Here is a 23200-nt window from a genome sequence, read left to right as displayed (position 1 = left end):
AGGTAGATCTAGATCATTAATTTTCGTATGTCCCGAGTTGTATCATACAATGGCCATGTTAATCAAAATAAATGAAAAGCCGGCATTTTAAACGTTATTTAATGTTTCCTCCTCCACTTTTACCATTTATCCCACAGAAATCGACCAATTTTCTTGAATGAGATGGTTCCCGGTTGTCCTTGCGCTTCGACTACTTGCCATAAGGCTCCATCACAGCGCATGCAACCTTCACTGTCCTTATACTGCATTAAAGCATTGGGGACACGCAAATATCGCTGTGATGATCTTAAACACGCTTAAATAGATACGGAACCCAGCTTTAGTGTACAGCCGATACTGCAATACCATTGGTCAATATTCCAAGGCGTGTAATAACCCCGTTTAACCAGACCGTAAAGAAAAGGTGACTGGTTAATTGCAACTACCAACTTCCTCGAAGCATCACGCATATTCTGTCACTCGCCATGTTATTCTGCGGATACTGACACTCCTTTTAAACCAAATACAATCTGATCGTTATTTGTTTGTGTGAAAGATAAGCAACTGAAAGTTCATTTTCTTAAGTTTGTATTTAGAGAAAGAGGACTTGCCACGATGACGTACGACGGTCATTTGAAAATTGGAATTGTTTGTTCCAGTAATCAAAACCGGAGCATGGAGGCTCATAACTTTCTTAGGTCAGCGAAACCATATGTTTATTTTCTCATCATGGATATACAATGTTCTGTTTTACGACCAACTTAGTTTTCGTATGATTTGTAATTTTTATTGCTATAATACATCCACATCATCCAACATAATGGTGGGTTCATTTTAACAAGGTGACCTGAAGCCACTTGATCTTATTGTAATAAGTCATTGGTGATTTGAACTTTTATCAAGTGTTGTGTTGTGTTGTGTTGTACACACAGTATTGAAAGTGGCTGGAAATAATAACCTTGCAATCAGATGTTTCTTTCAGTTCTGATCTTACCCACAGATGTCCACTGGCACACACCTCTATATAGGTGCGCATGTCCGATGGGCATGATGAGGGCTTTGTACCATACACATGTAGCTATAAGTATAACAAAGAAAATATTTTTGGTGTAATTTCTTCCTTCCTCATCTGCTTTTCATCTTCGAATTGCTTAATTTCATGTTTATGAAAGTTCCCTTTTTACAAATTAACTGTTTTCACTGTCAAGCTTTGAATCAGATATTGAAAAACAAAAGAAATCACTGATCGTGCTCGTGGTGTTTCCAGGGTACACATGGCAGAAAGTCATCAGTTGTTTCTTCTTTGTGTAACATGTGACAAAAGGGGACTAGGTTGACAATAGAGAGAATAGTAATTTGTTTCCTTGCTGAATGGTGGTCAGCCAGTTAACAGCTGTATCACATGCCATTTGAGGAATAGAGTTTGAACCAAACAAGGTTGGGGTTGAAAATGTACAGTAGGCAATATGACAGCGGCTGTCACATGGCAAGTTCGAGAGTAACGTTTTGATCTCACAAAGTAGAGCATTGATCCACCTGTTCAGGGAATTTAGGTGGACAGAATCGCTGCTGTCCCTACTGAGTATGTGGAGTAGGAATACAAGTAGTGGAATGTAAGACCACTAGGGCTGGGACAAGTCCAAATTTACTACCCGGGTATTAACCCCCTTTTACCCGACCCTACCGGGGTACCCGCTGTAGGTCTCAAGAGATAGGTACAAAATGTCCGATTGGGAAACGTTTGACCGTACTCCTGTCAAAATGTATTTAGATACTGGTGTGAAATGATCTGGTCATGCATACACTGAAGTTGACTGAAGTTTTATCTTTAAACAAACATATAAAGTCAGAAGGAATGTGTGCATGGTGGGAAAGAAATGTGATCATTTGTCACTTATAGTGTAACCATAGCATTCTAGATATTTTTTTGCCATTAAACAATATATCACATGACTAACCACAGGTGCGGGTAGTCCTGTGGGTACCCTGGTCCTACTCGGTACCCACCCAACCCGAGTACCCGAGTTACCCGTCCCAGCCCTAAAGACCACGTCATTCAAAGTTGTTTTTTTCAACTACATTTTTAATCGTAGAATATGTGTTTTAATTTTTGGATACATTTGTCACCACTTGAAGGGATGGTGTAAATCCTGCTCTGGTCCATGCAGGTATCAAAGGTACTATAAGTGATCTACCTTCAGTTGCTGGCGATCTATAGCCTGTTTTTATATTATGTTGTTGAATGATAGTTAATTCTAACATGCTTTCAAACTAGGTTTGAATAAACCTTTGATATTCTAGTTCTTGTACTGTCCTTCGATGACGGTTATTTACAAAGTCTAAATATGTTTGTTATTAATGTATAATTTTAATTTTGTCTCGTCACGATATGGCTGAAATATTACCGATGTGATGTTTAAGTTTAACTCACTCACTCAATAGTAGTGGAAGAACAAACTACAGCTGTGGATTCTGGTTTAGAATTGGTCCCCAGGAACTTACGCTAGTCGGTGACATTGTTGATTGTCTGTCATCCTTCCCCAACTGCATAGATTATTGCCAACAATTTCAAGCAATTGGTTGTCTGGTACAGATTATTTAAAGGTTGCATGATATAGCTGGAATATGGCTGAGTGTGATGTTAAACAACAAATAAACAACACAAACGTACATTGATCAACACTCATTTGCTTTTTCCAGACCGGGGCACGGGTGGCCCAGTTGTCTAAGGCGCAGCAATTCGCTATGCAGAGTTGCGTTCCTTGAGCATGCCAGAAACCCATGATTGTGGGTTCGAATCCCAGTCCACCCCAATTGTTTCTAGGTTTGTCAGCACCATACACAAGCTCGTGGGTTTCACCGAAGTGGTAAACGTCTGAGACCAGCATCACTTCGGGCTTTCCTCCCACATTAAGCTGACACGCCGTGATATAACTGGAATACTGTTAAAAGCGGCGTTAAACCTAAGTCACTCACTCAGTCACTCGCTTGGTCCAGACCTGAACTATTTCAGGGTGCTGAAAAAACAATATGAACTTATGCTTATCTCAATAGGTCATTCTAATTCTCAATTTGATCTGTATGTTGTTTTATTCATCATTGATTAAAGCTTCTTGTAATGATATGACTGTAAAATTGATGCACATGCCGAGTTGCATCCCTTAAACATCTTAAGACCTGCATCATTTCAGGCTTTCCTCACACATCAATCTGACAAACTGATAGAACTGAAGGCATGATAGAAAATATTGTTAGGCCCAACACACCATCTCATTTTGACAGTATTGTTTTCATGAGTCCTATTCTATCATGAATGGTAATTTAGGATATTTAGCTTCACTTCCGAGTCAATAATATCAATGGTGTTAAACACTGTTTGTTGGAAATATATGTATCATACACAAATGTCAGTCAGATTGTTGTGGGTGTGATGTTTTGGGCTGATAGATAAACCATGTTTTTAGCTTATGACTTCATGGATGAAATATATCATCAATGACTAGTCACAACTAGCGATCAATATGATATTGCAACATTGTAGCTGCTCAATGTGACGTTTGTTTGTTTGTTTGTTGTTTTACTAATGCCACACTCAGCATTATTCCAGCTATATGACAGTGGTCTGTAAATAATCGAGTCTGGACCAGACAATCCAGTGATTGATATCATGAGCATTTGTCTCTGCAATTGAGATACAATGACATGCATGAACGAAGTCAGCGAGGCTGACCACCCAATCCGCTAGTCGCCTCTTTCGGCAAGCATGGGTTGCTGTAGACCTATTCTAACCCAGATCTTCACTGTTCTTCGGGTGTTGGGATAGTCCGGTAGTTGAACTGTTCACACTCATCAGGTACCAGGGGCGGTCGGGTAGCCTAGTGGTTAAAGCGTTCGCTCGTCACGCCGAAGACCCTGGTTCGATTCCGGACATGGGTACAATGTGTGAAGCCCATTTCTGGTGTCCCCCACCGTGATATTGCTGGAATATTGCTAAAAGCGGCGCAAAACCATACTCACTCACTCACTCACTCATCAGGTACCGGTATATTACCTGGGTTTTATTTTTTATTGGTTCAGTGTGTGGAGCCAAGTCTTGGTATTCCCTGTTGTGAATTTTATTGCTTCCCAAAGAGTTTTATGGCTTCTAAATAATTACTTGTTAATTAATGTTAAACTAAGATATAAGATAAGACAGAATTATCACCAGTACTTGTCACCTGTATTCAAAAAAGCAGATCCAGGATTGAACAGATCTTCCTGGGTAGGCTGGAGATCACATTTGTTTGTTTGTTGTTTAATGCCGCACTCAGCAATATTCCAGCTATATGACGACGATCTGTAAATAGTCGAGTCTGGACCAGACAATCCTGGGACTGATATCATGAGCATTGATCCACTCAATTGGGATACAATGACATGCATCAACCAAGTCAGCGAGCCTGACCACCCGATCCAGTTAGTCGCCTCTTACGACAAGCATAGTCGCCTTTTACGACCTATTCTTCCACGGATCTTCATGGGTCGGATCACATTTTGAGTTACTGAGGATGGGGAGGGGTAGGGAACAGCACATTTAAATGCAGACAAAAAAGAGGAAATGAACCCCCCCTTCTCGCCACACCCAAACTGCCTGCCCCACCCCCAGCCACACAATCTGACTAACTGTTCTTTACAGTATTGACAAGTCTGTCTGTCAATGGAAGCCGTTATATTGTATGATTATGTTAATTTGTTTTGTTTGTTTCTATACAGAAAAAGCCTTAAACAGTCGTACAGAATACTTCACTTATTTCAATTTATGTTTGACTTTGTGTTCTGGTGATTAGTTGCCTCACTCTTGCAGTGGATGGGACTCAAACCCCCAATGTACAAGAATCTGTACCTTACTTACATTTTTTTATTTCAAATGTAACATTTATTATATTTGACCACTTCTAAATGGCATTGTGTATTCATATTTCATTTTAATTTCAAATTCGTTTGTCTTTTTTTTCTGTTTTAGCAAAAAGGGATTCCAGGTGAGGTCGTTCGGAACAGGAAGTCAGGTGAAGCTGCCGGGATCTGCGCCAGACAAGCCAAATATCTATGACTTCAGCATCACCTACGATGAGATGTATAAGGACCTCATTAGGAAAGACCCAGACCTGTATCCCATTCTAAACCTGTATTTTTGTTTATAATCTTTCAGTTGTGTAATGCAATGATAGTGGCCCTAAGCAAACTCTAGTATACCACACACTTGTCCAAACTGACCGCTAAAATTGCAAGGAATTGGTCTTGACAAATGCGAAGTGATTTTTGAGAATGTATTACTTGCGAGTGGTGGATCAGTGCGGTGTATTGTGGTTTGGACATTCATGTGTCTTGACGAATACTCGATTCATTTCACCATGGGGTGTGACATGTAGCACCGTGGTGTTTCGGGAATATTGTGAAATGCATCGTAAATCCATCCTCGCTCACACAGATGGTGTAACTTATTGTGTGTATTTGATGCTTTGGTTTTTGTTGCATTAAGTGTTTAAGAGGTCGCCTTCTGCCTAAGCAATTTCAGCTGACCTGTCGCTCTTAGGGACCATTTGTGAGTAGGGTACACATATATATTGTGAGTTTGGTATTCACATAATGTCTGTTTTTGTATTGATATGATTTCTATTTTCGTATATGGATATAATTTCATTTTTATCCTTAGCTGCTCTGTTCGAGTAGCTGTCCATCTCTCAGAAATAGTGTGTTTGGCCTTCGCTATTGCATATCTTGTCTTTAAGAGATCTATGACAGATAGCGGATCTAACCGCAATTCTTGTTTTAACCAAGCCCGGCCTGGGGCATGGTCTTGACATTCTAGTAACACGTGAGCAATGGATTCAGCCTGATTGCAAGATGAACAAACCTTGTCATAGTGCATTTTGTGACCGAGTCTGAGGCGTTACATGGCAATTTCAATTTTCCTCTCATTTGAGTATGAGTTTGGCTTTTGTTGGATCTTGGGTGTATTGGGTGTTATACTGATCCTATATTGATTGTACTGATGGCTTGGATGAATGTATTTGACGACTAATTAGCTTGTGACATGATTTTGACTGCCAGGTGTTAAATTGACCGGGATATGATACCCTTTCAATTTATTAGCGCCCAAACTGTCAAAACTGATTTTCTATGATCATGTTCAGTCCAGTTTGTCTTGTTTTTTTATGTTTCACCTAATATTCATTTCTTACTAAAAATCGTTTATTTTTGCCCGTACTGTTCATTTGAAAATGCAATTTATACTGAAGGGAGACAACTCCACAAATTATCATTCATTATCTCCCTTTGCCTATAACCCTGTAATGGAGATATTCAGGATCAATGAAGAGGTATGTATTCAAGTGTTGACTTCTGTTCATTATTCTTAATTAGAAATACAATATATTCTACACATGATAAATCTATCTCCCAATGTAAAGCTACAATAACCTAGAGCAATTATGATAAGCATGATTTACTTGTGTTAATTCACCATCACAAACATGTGGAAAATTACTATTTCTAAGGTTACAATGATTTGTTACATTATATAATAATGGTTTTGTTATATTTGAATAATTGCTTATTTCATTTGTTACAGATGGTTCCTGTGCAACATTTGTCTTTCAAAATGTCGAACAATTGTGAGTGAGTTGAGTTCTGTGTTCTGAAATTGACCATCTGTGTAGCACTATCTCTGAAGAAGGTCTCCAATGATACAGTTCAGATGTGAATATTTTATGTTGCTTAATCTATTACCTGTGAAAATGGTGGCGCAGGTTTTGGAAATAATAGGCTAATTGGACCGGTCTTGTTTCGAAATGAAGGGGGAATTTGTAATGCATGTTAGGCTTAAAAAATATTGGAATTAGTTCTCAGGCAATGACTTTTGAAAACATAGTGCGGGTGGGCAGTGGTTTCTGTTGGGTTTTTTTGCGTGTTCAAACTAGTATGTAACCAAATAAACAGTTGTGTACCATCAACCTGGGAAAGGGCCTCCCTACATAAACAATTATACAAACTCCTATTGCCGCCATGACCATAACACGAGATGTGCAGTAAAGCAGCGCACATGTAAAGGGAAGTAACTGTTTGATATTTTGGATCGTATAGTTTTTGAGTATTATGATTTTTTTTAAACAGAAACATGCAACAGACTTTATGATGATGATGCCAGTGCCTGAGAACCAAGACTATTATTTTATTAGCCTTATGTATTTTTGAGTAGTAGTAAATTTGAGATACAATCAATCAAGGTTATTTCGTAATTAAGGCCTCATGGCCTATTGTACAGTTGTAAGATAAATCATAGTTTAGGTCACATGTCCGAGTGTTACATCTCTGTCAATCTCATTTTAAATGATTTACATGAATATAAAGCTATCAACTGTAGTACACTAATGTCACAGGATTTAAATACATTTGCAAACATAATATTACCTTTATAATATTTTTGTAATGAGGTAAAAAAAGAAAAGGTGTATCTCAAATGAATATATTTCTTACATACAAAAAAGACATGGTATTCATCCTCTAGTAAATGAAGCTCACATTCTTTACATATAGATTCTGTATTTAACAATGACTTTTTACAACAAATTTTGACTCGAAAGTTTTGAAGAGATATTCGAAATTTACACATTGCTCTAACTAATCGTTTGTCTCTGAGTACTGTTATGTATAATTCGGGTTGCAGAAGAGATTTTATATTAGCATAATGCACTTAAAAGGTAGATGACGCTAAACTGTGGTACCATGATTGGAAATATATACCTCTTAAGCGTCTTCTGAATGCAGATAAAAACATGTTCTTATCACCAACATCTTGGAATAACCACACATAAGCAAAACCACTATTAAGTAACATGTCTCACATACGATGCCCAATTGACTTTTCCATTCTCATCTAATACTTTAAGGGGGGCACGGGTGGCCCAGTCATCTGAGGCGCCGCGATTCGTTGTGCAGAGTTGCGTCCCTTGGGCACGCCAGAAACCTATGGTTGTGGGTCGAATCCCGGTTCGCCCCGATTATGTTACTAGGTTTGTCAGCACCATACCCGTGCTCGTGGGTTTCACCGAAGTGGTAAACGTCAGAGACCTGCATCACTCGTCACTCCGAAGACCCGGGTTCGATTCCCAACATGGGTACAATTTGTGAAGCCCATTTCCATATTGCTGGAATGTTGCTAAAAGCGGTGTAAACCATACTCACTCACTCACTCACTAGGTCAATATGAAGGTCACCTTCAACTACAACTTATTGTACAACTACATGTCAATGCTTTCTGACTGAAACATAGAAATATTTTCAAAATGTTTTTTTAAACAGGAACCACCAGTCTGTCATGACAGATTCGACACCCTCTAAAAATCCTCAAACTCTACACGTCCTCAGGATACTTTTAACAAGCAAACCTTTCAGACAAACTGGCTCTAGCTGCTTGCAGCCATTTTTCATCTCTGGCTGCAGATATTTTTCTGGAAAATAGCATCACCATGAGTTGACTTATATGTCTTATTAAATTAGAGGACATTTCATATGTAAAACTCAGGACTCATTCTTTATTACTTGTAGGTTTTGGTTTTATGTAGACCTGCTTAGAGGCAGATATTCACTACCAAGTCTACAGAAAATGTCAGTAATATTTCCCACATAGGAATAAAACTAATTCCCAATTAATGTTGATATTTATAACCTATGTGATGGCTTAGGTGACTTGCAGAGGTGGTTTAATTTGACATCATTGCATTATTTCAGATACTTCTGAAGTTAAGAAAATAAGCTTTCAAAAATACATGTAGCAGTTTCAAGCAAAATATTTAAAAAAATTCAAATGTACCTGGCAAGGGCACTTAGTTTTGAATCCTCCCCTGTCCTGATATTGATGAAATATTGCTAAAAGCGACGTGAAAAACTTGCCCACTCACTAGTTTTTAATCCTGGATAAATCTGTGTATGGTCTCAAGGCTTTCGGACATATACTACTCAAAAGAAGTTAAGGATCACCTGATTCTTTCATATTACAATAGTTAATCTCTCACGCAAAGACAGATTAACATTGCCAATATGAAAGAATCGGGTGATCCTTAACTTCTTTTGATTAGTATATCATATAGCTATGTGACATAACAGACAACCAGTTGGAAACAATTTATATTTTTCATTTCACGGGCACGCCACCCCTACTGAAAAGCAGCTGGGAAAGAAACAAATGAAACATTGACAGCTTAATTTTTATTATGTCTCCCACCAGTAATATAGACCCGCTTATACAATATAAAATATTATATATTAATTCCATGTCGACATCACTTTGTGTGATTCCAGCTGCAGTTTTAACTCTATGGCAGAATGACTTTCATATAAATACAAAAATAAATTATTGACAGAGTATTTATTTTTATTTTTATTTATACCATTCTTGTGTGGAAAAGATGGAATATATCTCCGAAACATAATAAATGAAAAAGTGTGGCCTTATTGGAAAGGATTTCTTGATCTAAATAGTATAAAAAGATGGTCATTTCAAGAACAGCTCTAAAAACTTATCCTTGACATTAAGATGTAAGTGTTGTTTTGAATAAACCTTTTATTTCACGTCTTTGTATCCATGTACTTTATTTTTTACATCTTTACAAGGAGCTCTGAGCTGCTAGGTAGTTAAATCATTGGATCCTCAGCTAAAGGCAATGGTTTTATTCCCCAAGAAGGGTACAATGTGTGAAATGTTGTTTTTAGTGGGTAAAAGACTAAAACCCATCTCAGGCGACTATGCTTGTTGTAAAAGGCGACAAACCGGATCGGTTAGTCAGGATCGCTGACTTGGTTGATGAATGTCATATCTCAATTTTGGGATCGATGCTCATGATGTCAATCACTGGATTGTCTGGTCCAGACTCGATTATTTACAGACTGCTGTCATATAGCTGGAGTATGCTGAGTGCAGCGTTAAACAACAAACAAACAAACATTTAAGTTGCTGATTGTTTTACATTTGCATTAATATGTGTTGGACTGTTCCAGGATTTAACCAAGAGTAGACATCTCTGTGAATGGTTTAATTTATTTGAAAATTTAAAATGAAATGTTAACCATTGTCCTGAGAATGACCAGCAGAAACAGTTACCCCCCGGTATATTGCTGGGGTGGTGGTGTAGCATAGTGGTGAAAGCGTTCACTTGTAAAAGGTTTGATTCCCAAAATGGTTACAAAGTGTGAAACCCATTTCTTGGGACACCGCTCTCGTACTGCTGTAAGACTCAACTCACTTATATTGGTGATGTCATGCTCACTGGTACGTGTCAGATAGGGACCAAGGTGGGGGCACAGGTGGCCCAGTCGTCTGAGGCGCCGCGATTCGCTGTGCAGAGTTGCATCCCTTGGTCACGCAAGAAACCTATGATTGTGGGTTCGAATCCCGGTTCCCCCCGATTATGTTTCTAGGTTTGTCAGCACCATACCCGTGCTCGTGGGTTTTCACCGAAGGCGTAAATGTCTGAGACCTGCATCACTTCGGGCTTTCCTCCGACATTAAGCTGACACACCGTGATATAACTGGAATACTGTTAAAAGCGGTGTTAAACCCAACTCACCCACAAGGTGGAGGCATGGTTGGTCCAGTGTCTAATTTGTGGCCATTGCTGTGCTGAGTTTGTCCCTTGGATGTGCAAGAATCTTGTGATTGTGAGGTCGAATCCCACATTCACCCTGGTTCTTCTCCTTGGTTTGTCATCAACATTGTGGCGTTTGTGATGACACAGCAAGGTTGTTCTCAAAGAACAGGCATCATTTGTACATGGGTGATGTTCTGCTTGCTTTGGACCGACAATTTGATATTCAGGAGAGAGTGGAGCATTTTGTGGAAGAGTCTGAATTGGGTCCCCAACACATCCGTTTCTGATCATCCATTGAACAATTAAAACTGAAAAGAAATAATTACTGATTTTCTGAATTTTCGAAACAGCTTCAAATTGTTTCAAGCAGATCCCACTCCTGACTCTCAAGTTACCAGCCTCCTTGGATCTGTGTTTGTGGGATCTTATACCAAGATTTCCTCATTCACCATCCAGACCATGGTTGTGGTGGCACCTGGTCCTGTGTACAGTATCAGGTCACAGATCAGGTGGAGGCATGGAAGACCCTTTCAGAAGCTTCACTCCAGAGACTTTCTAGGCTTCGGTCCTGCCCCACACTAGCACATGTAGCTGATGTGATGTCTCCTTGGGCAAATTACTTTGTTCAATTATGCTTCTCTTGACCCGGCAGTCAATGGGTACCCGGTAGGAAGAGATGGTAATGTGAGCCAAGAATGAAATTGAGTGCACCCTGATCTATTGACCGGGTGATAATAATGAGCTTTGAGCTGCAGGTGTGTCGTGTGGAAAATTAGCGGAATATCAGTAGCCTTATTAAGGACTTCAACCCCTGGCTCGTTGGGAGCTCCTCCCACATTACAAAAGGGTCCGGGGATATGGCTGAAACATACTGCCAAATGCAGATTTAAAGTTAAAACCCCAACCACTCACTCAATTCAAATTCTACACGTGTCTTGGATGTGCTTTGTCAGTGACATAACAAAATTAACCTGGTCACAGAACGTAGCGCTTGTTACACTCTAATCCGACCTTGTATTCAGACCCTTATTGCGGAACCTGGAGGGGCGTGACTTGGGCACATTAACGTGAGAACCATCATGCACGAGGTAACAGCTGAAGAGTATCTTGACTACAGCATTCAGTATCTCGTGGAGAAAACAGTCTGAAAAATTCCAGACATGGCTTCACGCTTAGCCGCAAGACCACTACCGCCATTAATCGTTAATTTACGGTTTATTGACGTGACGGTATTCTACTGTGACTGCTCTTATGTACGTTTTAGAAGTCATGCTTGTTTTGAAGCACGAATTGCGAATATTTGGATGTCATTTGGCATTGCCTGGAAGAACTGTTGGTAGGTGGGGAATGCATGCTGACATCACTTGGAGTGGAGGACATCGGACCCTGCTGGTGTACGACTTCCGGTCCAGATTGCCCGGATGAGCTTTCGGAGACATTTCCTGAATAGGTCAAGGTCAGTGGAGATTGTCGCACAAGAACAAGTGGGTTGATATGATGGTTTATTTTATGGACTGTTGAGAAACGTTAGGTGTCTGGGACTTGCCATGTTAAATAACCACAATATACTCATAGTAAACGACCACAGGTGGCCACGCACCCCTGGAGGCGGGTGGATGTTCTTTGAAGCTGCACTTCCCCGTCATATTTGGATCCTGGAACCATTATTGGTTTATTCTGTACAGATGCATTAACAGCAAAAACACCGCTATATCATCACATATTATATGTATTCCGGTTAACGCGAGGACAGTGTATTAAGTGTCTTAAGAGTGTTTAAATGGTTGTGGTTTCGATTCCGAAGTTCACCCTCATTATTCTTGGCTTCTATTCTACCATACATGTGCTCGTGGGTTCCCTCAAACTGGGATCTGTGGGGTATCCTAACGGTTAATGCGGTTGGCCGCCGAAGACCTGTGTTCAAATTTCCCACATGGGTAGTGTCCCCAGGCTTGGAATTTCTGGACTATTGCTAAAAGCGGTGTAAAACCCAACTCACTCACTCACTCCCAAGTGGACAGACCTCCACCACAAGAAATTAGGGATTTCATCTCACCTTAATAGACCGCCTCCGTAGTCTTGTGGATAAAGCGTACGCCCGGAGAGCGGAAGGTCCGGGGTTCGATCCCCGGCCGCGTCATACCAAAAGACGTTAAAAGATGGTACTTGTTGTTACCCTGTCTGGCACTCGGCATTAAGGGGCTAAAACAAGGACTGGTCGGCCCGGACTGGTACAAGCAGCCACACACATTCACGTGCGTAACTCAATGATTAGTTGTCAGACATGGTCTGGTGCAGATAGGATAAAGAATTATTGACAATGGCGTTGTATCTTGTATACATAAACAGCAGGCAGGGGTGTACGAAAGGATGGGACCCGTTAACATCCGAGGTAGAACAGGTCTTCAGCAACCCATGCTTGCCGTGAAAGGCGACTATGTTTGTCGTAGGAGGCGACTAACGGGATCGGGTGGTCAGGCTCGATGACTTGGTTGATAAATCTAAATGTTTTTGTTATGGTGGCCAACATGGCTTCTGTTGCGGGTTATCGTTTGTACGGGTAACCTGCCGGAAGGCCACTCTCAGATGCGTTTGACGTGACACGTAAAGTTGAGTGGGCTGGTGGCAGTGAAACCTCGATAAGCCGTACCCCGTTAAACCAGAAACCCCACCTCGGGCTCGCTGACTTGGTTGATACATTTCACCGTATCCCAATTGTGTATATCGATGCTCATGATGTCAATCAGTGGATTGTGTTGTCCAGACTCGATTATTTACAGACCGCCGTCATATAGCTGGAATATTGCTGTGTGCGGCGTTAAACAACAAAGGATGGACCGCAAGCGACCAACCAGTATGTTGACGAACAAGGTTACTGCTCCGAGGCTCCAGGTCGTTAGTTCTCAGCTCAAAGAACACCCTGTTGCAGCAACCACACCTGACTAAGATGGTTTAGTGGGCGACGGGCGTTCACTATTCTCAGACCTGTCTGGTTACACGTTTTGGTCAATAGTCGTAGTTAATGATTATCTGCCATTGGAACCAGCTGTCGCAGAACCTATTTCCCTTTATTGTTGAGTGTTTGGGATTGACAGCGTTCCTGGTCCTCTGCTTCCTCTGTATAACGTTCTTACAAAATGTCGATGTTGAATTTGAGCCCGTCTCCACATGCGTTGTTTACATGAAACTAATATACCCGCACAAGTGCAGGTACATCTTTTTGGAGGGACAGGAGAGGGTGCAGTGTAAACAATATTAATTTTCCTAATAGTTATTTACATGAAACGAAACGAGTCGAGATTTTTCTGCCTCGACAGTTGCTATTTTCCGAATCCAGCGACAACAATGTACACAGATACAGCGTAAAACAACACTACAAAATATCAATTATTTATCTGGCTTTGCCAATAATCATGAAGAATGGTTTCATAAACACGGGACACTGTAAGTTATTGTCTTGCCTTCGTAAAATTCCTGGTTTGCCTTGGTAAAATTCCTGGTTTGACCTGGGTAACATTCCTGGTTTGCCTTGGTAATGTTCCTGGTTGGCCCTGGTAGTGTTCTTGGTAATGTTCCTGATTGGCCCTGGTACTTGTCCTAGTTCGCCCTGGTTATGTTCTTGGTTTGCCCTGGTAATGGCCCTAGTTCGCCTTGGTAATGTTTATGAAGGATGGTTTCATAAACACGGGACACTGTAAGTTATAGTCTCGATACTACTGAAGCCAGACTGATCAGAGAGACCAATTCAACGCATTCGCATATCCCAGTTCCTGTATTGTGTGACCGATTTCAAAGGCAACGTATTGATAATGAGGTAGCTGAATTTGCCCAGTCGTCCAAAAGGCGCCGGGGTTTCACTGTGCAATCTTGCGTCCCCTTCGGATCCTGCTTTGCCTTGGTAATGTTCCCGGCTCGCACTGGCAATGTTTCTGGTTCGCCCTGGTAATGTTCCTGCTTCTCAGTGGTAATGTTCCTGGTTCGCCCTTGTAAAGTTCCTAGTTGGACCTGGTAGTGTTCGTGGTTCGCTCTGGTAATGGTCCTGCTTCGCCCTGTTAAAGTTCCTGTCTCGACCTGGAAATGTTCCTGGTTCGCCTTGGTGAAGTTCATTGTTGGACCTGGTAATGTTCCTGGCTTGTCTTGGTAATGTTCCTGGTTCGCCCTGGTAAAGTTCCTGGTTCGCCTTGGTGAAGTTCCTAGTTGGACCCGGTAGTGTTGCTGGCTTGTCTTGGTAATGTTCCTCGTTCGCCCTGGTAAAGTTCCTAGTTTGACCTGGTAGTGTTCCTCGTTTGCCCTGGTAAAGTTCCTAGTTCGACCTGGCAATGTTCCTGTTGGCCCGGGTAATGTTCCTGGTTCGACCTGGCAATGGTCCTGGTTCGCCTTGGTAATGTTTCCGGTTCGCACAGGGAATGTTCCTGGCAATGTTCCTGGTTCGACCTGGCAATGGTCCTGGTTCGACCTGGCAATGTTCCTGGTTCGACCCGGCAATGGTCCTGGTTTGCCCTGGTAACTCACTCACTTACTTTAGATAATCGAGATGGAAAGCTGCAAGTAAACAGACCTCAGTGCCTGGAACTTGAGACACAACGTTGTTTTATTTTATGGTGGCCAATATGGCTTCTGTTGCGGGTAAGCCTCAGTAAGCCGTACCCCGTTAAACCAGAAACCCCACCTTCTGGACAATTACTGTTGGGCCCGTCTGTTTAAGGTAAAGGGGTAACTATCCAATGATTCGATAATCAGGACGATTTAACTGGCAACGGTACCGTCCAGATTAACGTGGTTTCCCTGTATTGCTGAATACCCGTGAAGTTCCGGGATAGAATAGGTCTTCAGCAACCCACGCTTACTGTAAAAGGCGACTATGCTTGTCGTAAGAGGCGACTAACGGGATCGGGTGGTCAGTCCCGCTGACATCGTATTCCAATTTCGTAGATCGATGTAGATCACTGGATTGTATCGTCCAGACTCGATTATTTACAGACTACCGTCATACAGGTGGAATATTGCTGTGTGTAGGGTCCGGTCACCATTTGTATTAGCCCTGATTGTGGTCCCTGGCGCCGTGCCAGTGGACTCAACCAAAGTGATAATCTTCTTTGATCTACATCACTTTGGGCGTTCTCTCCAGATTCAACTGACAAGCCGTCGTATCAGTGAAATACCGTTCAAAGCGTCGATAACCCAATTCATTCACCACCCCCTCCTATCAATTCTTACGGGAATCGCGTTAGTTTTGTCCGGAAGAATGATGGGTGGGTGTAAAAACCCTCTGCACCCGTAAGCAGCTTTGGTTGTATACTCCCCAGGGAGTTGAGAAAGAAAACTGGAATTCAAACGGATCCAATTGTCGGGGAACAATTAACCGCATTTGAGCTGATACTAGTACCTGCGTAAGTGCCATATATAAATGTATGATAATAATAATAATAATGATAATAATAATAATATCAAGTGTTGAATTCGTCTTTAACCATCCTGAGTTGTAACACCCCTCTCCATTGCGTCTCCGGTTCGAATCTCCCTGGTTTATCAGAGCCATTCCCGCGCTCAAGGGGAATAGTCGTGAAAGCCTTAAGACCTGCATCACTTCGGGCTTTCCTCCAACATTTAGGTGACAGGTTGTGATGTAACTGATATAATGTCCAAAGCGATGTTAAACTTGCTCACTCACTCACTCACTCACTCACCCACTCACCCACTCACCCACTCAATCAATCAATCAATCAATCGCTCATTTGTATCTAAGCTGTCTTTTGATGATGATTTAGTGAAGTAATTAATTACGATATTTTTTAGATTACCCGTCTGAAGAAGTTTTAGAAACGTTTACTCTACTCAGAAAAAAACGGATGTGAAAACATGTTATCAACGAATTGTTTTTAGTGATGGACTTGCCAATTGATATTCCATTTTGTTAAAGAAATAATTTCTTCTTTTATTTGTCCTCATGATTTCTAAATTGAAATTGTTCGGGTCCTTTCACAGAATAATATTGGGTTGTTTGAAGCAGTGAACAAAATCGTGTCTCCCCGGCCCCTCAACCAGAACCCTGTATAGTTTGTCCCTCATTGTGCCATCAATATGTTGGTTATTTCCGCCCAATGAGTTTGTCATACAAGACTCGTGCGTCATAGAGCCAGCAGAGTCGGGTAGGTCGACACCGTCGTTCACTGATTCATAGCTTGAGGAAGATGCAACGTTAGATTTGCAAATAGTATTGATTTTCTATATATGTTTTCAATGTGTGAAGCCCACTTCTGGTGCCCGCTGGAGGTTTTGAAGTACATTTGTTATATTTGCACCACGTTGGAAGGTTATCAGGAGTAACTTTAATAATCTCAGCAAGGTTATCGGCCAAAATCGAATTATCGGAATAGTCCCAAAATAGTTCGCATAATTTACATGCAAACAACCTTTCCAAGTTAAAGAGACACTCCACCCGTGAAGAAACTGGTTAGAGTAAGTCTTCAGCAACCCATACTTGCCGTAAAAGGCGACTATGCTTGTAAGGAGCGACTTACGGGATCGGTTGGTCAGGCACGCTGACTTGGTTGATGCATGTCATCGTATCCCAATAGCGTGGTGCGATGCTCATGATGTCAATCGCTTGATTGTCTGGTCCAGACTCGATTATTTACAGACCGCCGTCACACAGCTGGAATATTGCTGAGTGCGGCGTTAAACAACAAACACACACTCCGGTAGCATACTCGATTACGCAGTGCATGATTCGAGGAGCAAAGGTCTCTTGTCCATGTTGTCATCACGTTTCCAAACACGTCCTTAACCCTACCTCAGCTACACCCAGAACGGAATCCTTCACATGTTGGACAGGAACAGACGCATCAAACCCAAGCCGGAACGCTTCCAGGCTTGCAAGGACAAGTTTGACGTCATTGTCACCTGTGAAGAGCGCGTGTATGACCAGGTCATTGATGGTGAGTTGTTCATTCTCAATCGGGGCATGTGACATAGTCAGGGAAGGTCTTCAGCAACCCATGCCTGCCGTAAAAGGCTACTACGCTTGTCGCAAGAGTCGGCTAACGGGATCGGATGGTCAGGCTCGCTGACTTGGTTGATGAATGGCATCGTATCCCAATTACGTGATCGATGCTCATGATGTCAATCACTGGATTGTCTGGCCCAGACTCGATTATTTACAGAGTGCGGCGTTAAACAACAAACAAACATAGTCAGAGTGGTCAGCATGTATGTTTTTGCCCTTTGACTTGTATTTGCATAAACGCACTCAGCAATTGTTGTTGTTGTTTTACGTCGCAGTATTCCAGCTATATGACGGCGATCTGTAAATAATCGAGTCTGGACGCGACAATCCAGTGATTGATATCATGAGCATCGATCCACGCTATTGGGATCGATGAAATGCGTCAACCAAGTCAGTGAGTCTGACCACCCGATCGCGTTAGTCGCCTTTTACGACAAGCATAGTCACCTTTTACGGCAAGCCTGGGTTGCTGAAGACCTATTCTACCCCGGAATCTTCACGGGTCCTCGGCAATTGTAAATATGATTTAGTGTGCCTAAGGTGTGTCCCTTTTCAGTGCCAGGATCCACAGTTTTTTAATCCTTTGTCTGCCAACACTAACACCAACTTTGGACTTGATATGTAATCTTGTTCAGTGCGGCGATAAACCTAACGCTGGTCTCTGGTAAAGCAGATGGCATGAATCCCGTTTCACCCTATTTCTAGGTTTCTCAGCACCATACCCAGCTCGTCGTAAAGGTCTTAAGACCTGCATGGGGCGGTCGGGTAGCCCAGTGGTTAAAGCGTTTGCTCGTCCCGCCGAAGATCCGGGTTCGATTCCCCACGTGGGTACAATGTGTGAAGCCCATTTATGGTGTCCCCTGCTGTGATATTGCTGGAATATTGCTAAAAGCGACATTAAACGATACTCACTAAGACCTGCATCAGGTTGGGCTTTCCACCCACATTAAGGTGATATAACTGAAATACAGTTAACTACGGTTATAACGAACACGCTTATAACGAACTGACGGATGTAACGAACTACTGGTCCCGACTATTAGCTGTAGTTATGCTGTATATATGCTTATAACGAACTACGGTTATAACCAACTAAAATTAGTAGTCCCTTTGAGTTCGTTATAACCGTACTTTACTGTACTGTTTTAGCGACATGCACCAAACTAACCAACTTACTCAAGCACAGTTTGTGCAATAAAGATTTAACTGATGTGGAGTTGTAATTCTTGACAGATCTGGAGTCCAGGTTGAAGGAAGAAGAGCAAGCTGTCCACATCATCAACATTGATATCCAAGACAACCATGAGGAGGCGACGATAGGCGCCTTCATGATATGTGACCTCGTCACCTTGGTAAGGAGGTCGTTGGTTTGAACACCCGGGCATGTCCAGTCTCCCTGCCTTTCCCGAGAACCGTCTAGACTGAGGATTGGGTGGTTACAGTGTTTCACTGGGGATCCAGGGTTGGAATAGGTCCACAGCAACCTGTGCTGGTCTCCCAGTAGGGATCCAGGGTTGGAATAGGTCATCAGCAACCTGCGCTGGTTTCCCAGTGGGGATCTTGGGTTGGAATAGGTCCCCAGCAACCTATGCTGGTTTCCCAGTGGGGACCAGGGTTGGAATAGGTCCCCAGCAACCTATGCTGGTCCCCCATTAGGGATCCAGGGTTGGAATATGTCCCCAGCAACCTATGCTTATCTCTCAGTTGGGTTCCAGGGTTGGAATAGGTCCCCAGCAACCAATGCTTATCTCTCAGTAGGGATCCAGGGTTGGAATAGGTTCCCAGCAACCTGTGCTGTTTGAAAGAAGCGATCTTATTGCCAGATGACTTGGTTGATAGCATGTCATCGTATCTCAGTTGCATAGATCGATGCTCATGGTGTCAATCACTGGATTGTCTGGTCCAGACCGCCGCCATGGCTTGACTTTTGCTGAGTGCAGCGTTAAACATCAAACAAACAAGCAAACTCACCTCACCACACCTCACCACACCTCACCACACCTCACCACACCTCTAAGCTTTGATCTGTTTCATACGGGATATTGCATTGACACCTGTCGCTCATGTACCAATGCTTTGTGTTTCAGCTGCACACTTCAGACGACTTGGATAACGAGATTGACGAAATCCTCCAGGAGTTCGAATCCAATGTAGACCGGGCTATTCTACACACTGCCACGTTCTACTGACGAGGAGCAGCACACATTATGAAATAACTGTAAAAACTTGGTATACTTGGGGATTACCTCGAAAGCAATTCCACATTTTGGCAAATGTCAGCATCATCCAACTATTTGTGTTTTCAGTAGAAATTCGCATCAGAATCACAAAAGTATGTATATCAGTTCTATCGGGGTAGGGATCTGATTAGGGTGGGGAGGGGATCAGCTAGGGTGGGGAGGGGATCAAATCAGGGACGGAAGGGGAACAGATCAGGGGGGAGGGATCAGATCAGCGAGGGAACAGATGGATAGGGGTTGGGTTGGGGTCAGATTAGGGACGGCAGGGGATGGAATAGGGGTGGGGGTCAGATAAGGGGGGTAGGGGAACAGATCGGATGGGAGATGGTTCAGATGAGGATGGAGAGGAGATCTGCAGTTCCGGAAGAACGGTATCCTGTGAGACGAGGGACGGGCGGGTGGTCGTTCAGGTGCAATAATGTGTGACCTCAGGTCAGTTTATGTGGCAGTTGATCACAACAGGACAAGAATCACTGCTTTGTACTTGAATTGGCCATGAAGAGGCATGGAGAGCGCACTGTCATGTCGCGAAAGCGAAAGAAGTTGACAGATGATAGACTGTTTGAGGGACACAAGCGCTCTTTACACCACCGCTGTGTCATTCAGGGGAGATCACTCCATCGTCAGTGGAGTCGGGACAGCACAGTGAACCATTTGAATTCCGAATTAGGACTTTTTCCAACTGTGAATTCAGATGCATGCAGGAGAGGAGAGGATGATTTAAGTTAATGGGAAAGCAATGCGGTAAAGTTGCAACATCCGATGATATCCTCACACGTGTGACAAGCTGACCCGAAGGCTCCGACTCGGAGGATGGCACAGTCACGATAGTCAGACAAGACTCGACTATTTGCCAAACATTTGCCACAGAGTGCGTGGTCAGCGCTACTCGTAATGTCATATTTCAAAGGATCTATTTACCGTAAAGACACTGATAGTTGTACCTATGATAATCTGCCCCGGAGTGCGTGGTGAGCGCTACTCGTAATGTCATATTTCAAATGATCTGTTTGCCGTAAAGACACTGATAGTTGTACCTATGATAATCAGCCCCGGAGTACGTTGTCAGCGCTACTCGTAATGTCATATTTCAAATGATCTATTTGCCGTAAAGACACTGATAGTTGTACCTATGATAATCTGCCCCGAAGTGCGTGGTCAGCGCTTCTCGTAATGTCATATTTCAAATGATCTATTTACCGTAAAGACAGTGATAGTTGTACCTATGATAATCTGCCCCGGAGTGCGTGGTCAGCGCTACTCGTAATGTCATATTTCAAATGATCTGTTTACCGTAAAGACGCTGATAGTTGAACCTATGATAATCAGCCCCGGAGTGCGTGGTCAGCGCTACTCGTAATGTCATATTTCAAATGATCTGTTTACCGTAAAGACGCTGATAGTTGTACCTATGAAAATCAGCCACATTACCTTGTGACATGAGATCGCTTGCTTGTTCAGTCTTTGCTCACATTGTGTAAATAATGTACATATGTAATTATTTGTAACAAAGGTCCACTCTTGATATAAAGGCTTTAATGGGAACTCCAATATCCTATCATATATCCAGACGGACAGTCAATACTTCACGGCCCTGTGAACACTACGAGAAATTTTGATGTTTTTGCGATCTTAAAGCTGAACGCTCATTGGTCTTCTCGCAACTCTCTTGGTTGAATTGAGCGATTGCACATCAAAGCGGGTGAAGTATTGACGATGTTCCAAATTCAACTTTTACGTTTATTGGGCTGTATAAAAAAGATGTTCCTCGGGCACATTTTTCTCCGAAGTGATGAGGGAGGAACCCTAAAAAAATTCAACCAAGCATACTACGGAAGCCTTTCCGGGATATTTGTTTTTTTTGGTTTTTTCTACTAACTTGAAATTTCAACTTCTTGACTTGCAATTTCAAGATCATTATGTGTCTTGAAATTTTAATTTAGAATCTTGAAATTTCAACATAACATCTTGAATTTTCAACTTAGTATCTTGAAATTTCAACACAGTATCTTGAAATTTCAAGAAGAAAAATATATAAACAAATGGCTCTAAAAGGTTTCCGTACAAAACATAACTGGTCACTCATTAAACAGCTCCTCAATACAATGACAGTTGTCGAGCATGGATAACAGCAAGTTAATGTGACACGGGGAAATTTGAAAAATATTTTTTATTGCCAATAGAAATGACTGACGCGCTGGATTTAAAGTAACGCGGAGATGCCGAAGAAACCTTTGCCTTTTTTTATTAGACTCGCATCAATGGAAGATTAAGGGTTGGATTCGATAAAGGCGAAGTTCGTTAGATCTAAAGTTTTTGTAGAACATTCTCATCTTTCTGATGTACGGTAGGTGATATGTTTTGGTAATGATTTGTTTGGCGTTAATCTGTGTTGTCAAACATCAAAATCGCAATGGCTCTTTGAGATAGAACTTTGTGTTTGGTACGTTCGCATTAAGCTGGTTATGACCTCCACAAGCCAGTATATTGTATGTACCTTCTATTGAGACACATACAGTGGGCGTAGACCCTGAACCATAGCTTCGTCCGGAAGTGACATTGCACAAAATTTCTATCGCCCACGAGAGTAAATTGATTGGACGGCTATTTTTAGCGTCGTGCCATTCGAATTGGGTTCAAGAAGAAGCTGTGCTCGCTAGTCACGCCGAAGATCCGGGTTCGATTCCCCACAGGGGTACAGTGTTTGAAGCCCATTTCTTGTGTGATATTAGTGGAATATTGCTAAAAGCGACGTAAGACTGTACTCACTCACCCAAGGAGGAAACATCTAAAACCTGCATCTCCGTGGGCTTCCTTCCAACATAAGGCAGGAGTCACAGATGGCCCAGTCTAAGGCGCCGCGATTCGCTGTGCAGAGTTGCGTCCCTTGGACACGCCAGAAACCTATGATTGTGGGTTCGAATCCCAGTTCGCCCCGATTATGTTTCTAGGTTTGTCAGCACCATACCCGTGCTCGTGGGTTTCTCTGAAGTGGTAAACGTCTGATACCTGCATCACTTCGGGCTTTCCTCCCACATTAAGCTGACACGCCGTGATATAACTGGAATACTGTTAAAAGCGGCGTTAAACCCAACTCAGTCCCTCACTCACTCCAACATAAGGCCGCGATATAACTGGAACACTGTTAAAAGCGGTGTTAAACCCAACTCACTCCCTCACTCCAACATAAGATTCTCGAACTGCGTCACTTGCTGGAATATTGCTGAGTGCGGCGTTAAACAACAAACACACAAATTGCCTCTTTCCGTAACGTGCAAGGTCGCGAATTGTTGTGAATTTGCTGAAAATAAGGAGATGCATCCGAAAGAAAACGCTTTCACGTCTGATGA

General features: G+C 42.3%; 1 protein-coding gene across 1 annotated transcript; it reads left to right on the top strand.

Moving 5' to 3' along the window:
- Positions 1–434: 434 nt before the first annotated feature.
- On the top strand, positions 435–19977 carry LOC139471250 (RNA polymerase II subunit A C-terminal domain phosphatase SSU72-like). The gene is made up of 5 exons (XM_071253546.1): positions 435–677; positions 4982–5125; positions 17403–17542; positions 18844–18962; positions 19698–19977. The coding sequence occupies exons 1-5, from the start codon at positions 595–597 to the stop codon at positions 19797–19799; spliced, it is 588 nt and encodes a 195-aa protein (XP_071109647.1). The 5' UTR covers positions 435–594; the 3' UTR covers positions 19800–19977.
- Positions 19978–23200: the final 3223 nt, after the last annotated feature.

This window comes from Haliotis cracherodii, unplaced genomic scaffold, assembly GCF_022045235.1.
Source record: "Haliotis cracherodii isolate W230 unplaced genomic scaffold, xgHalCrac1.p SCAF_22, whole genome shotgun sequence".
Lineage (NCBI taxonomy): Eukaryota > Metazoa > Mollusca > Gastropoda > Lepetellida > Haliotidae > Haliotis > Haliotis cracherodii.
The sequence above is the reverse complement of the archived record's forward strand: the minus strand, read 5'-3'. Positions and strand labels throughout refer to the sequence as shown.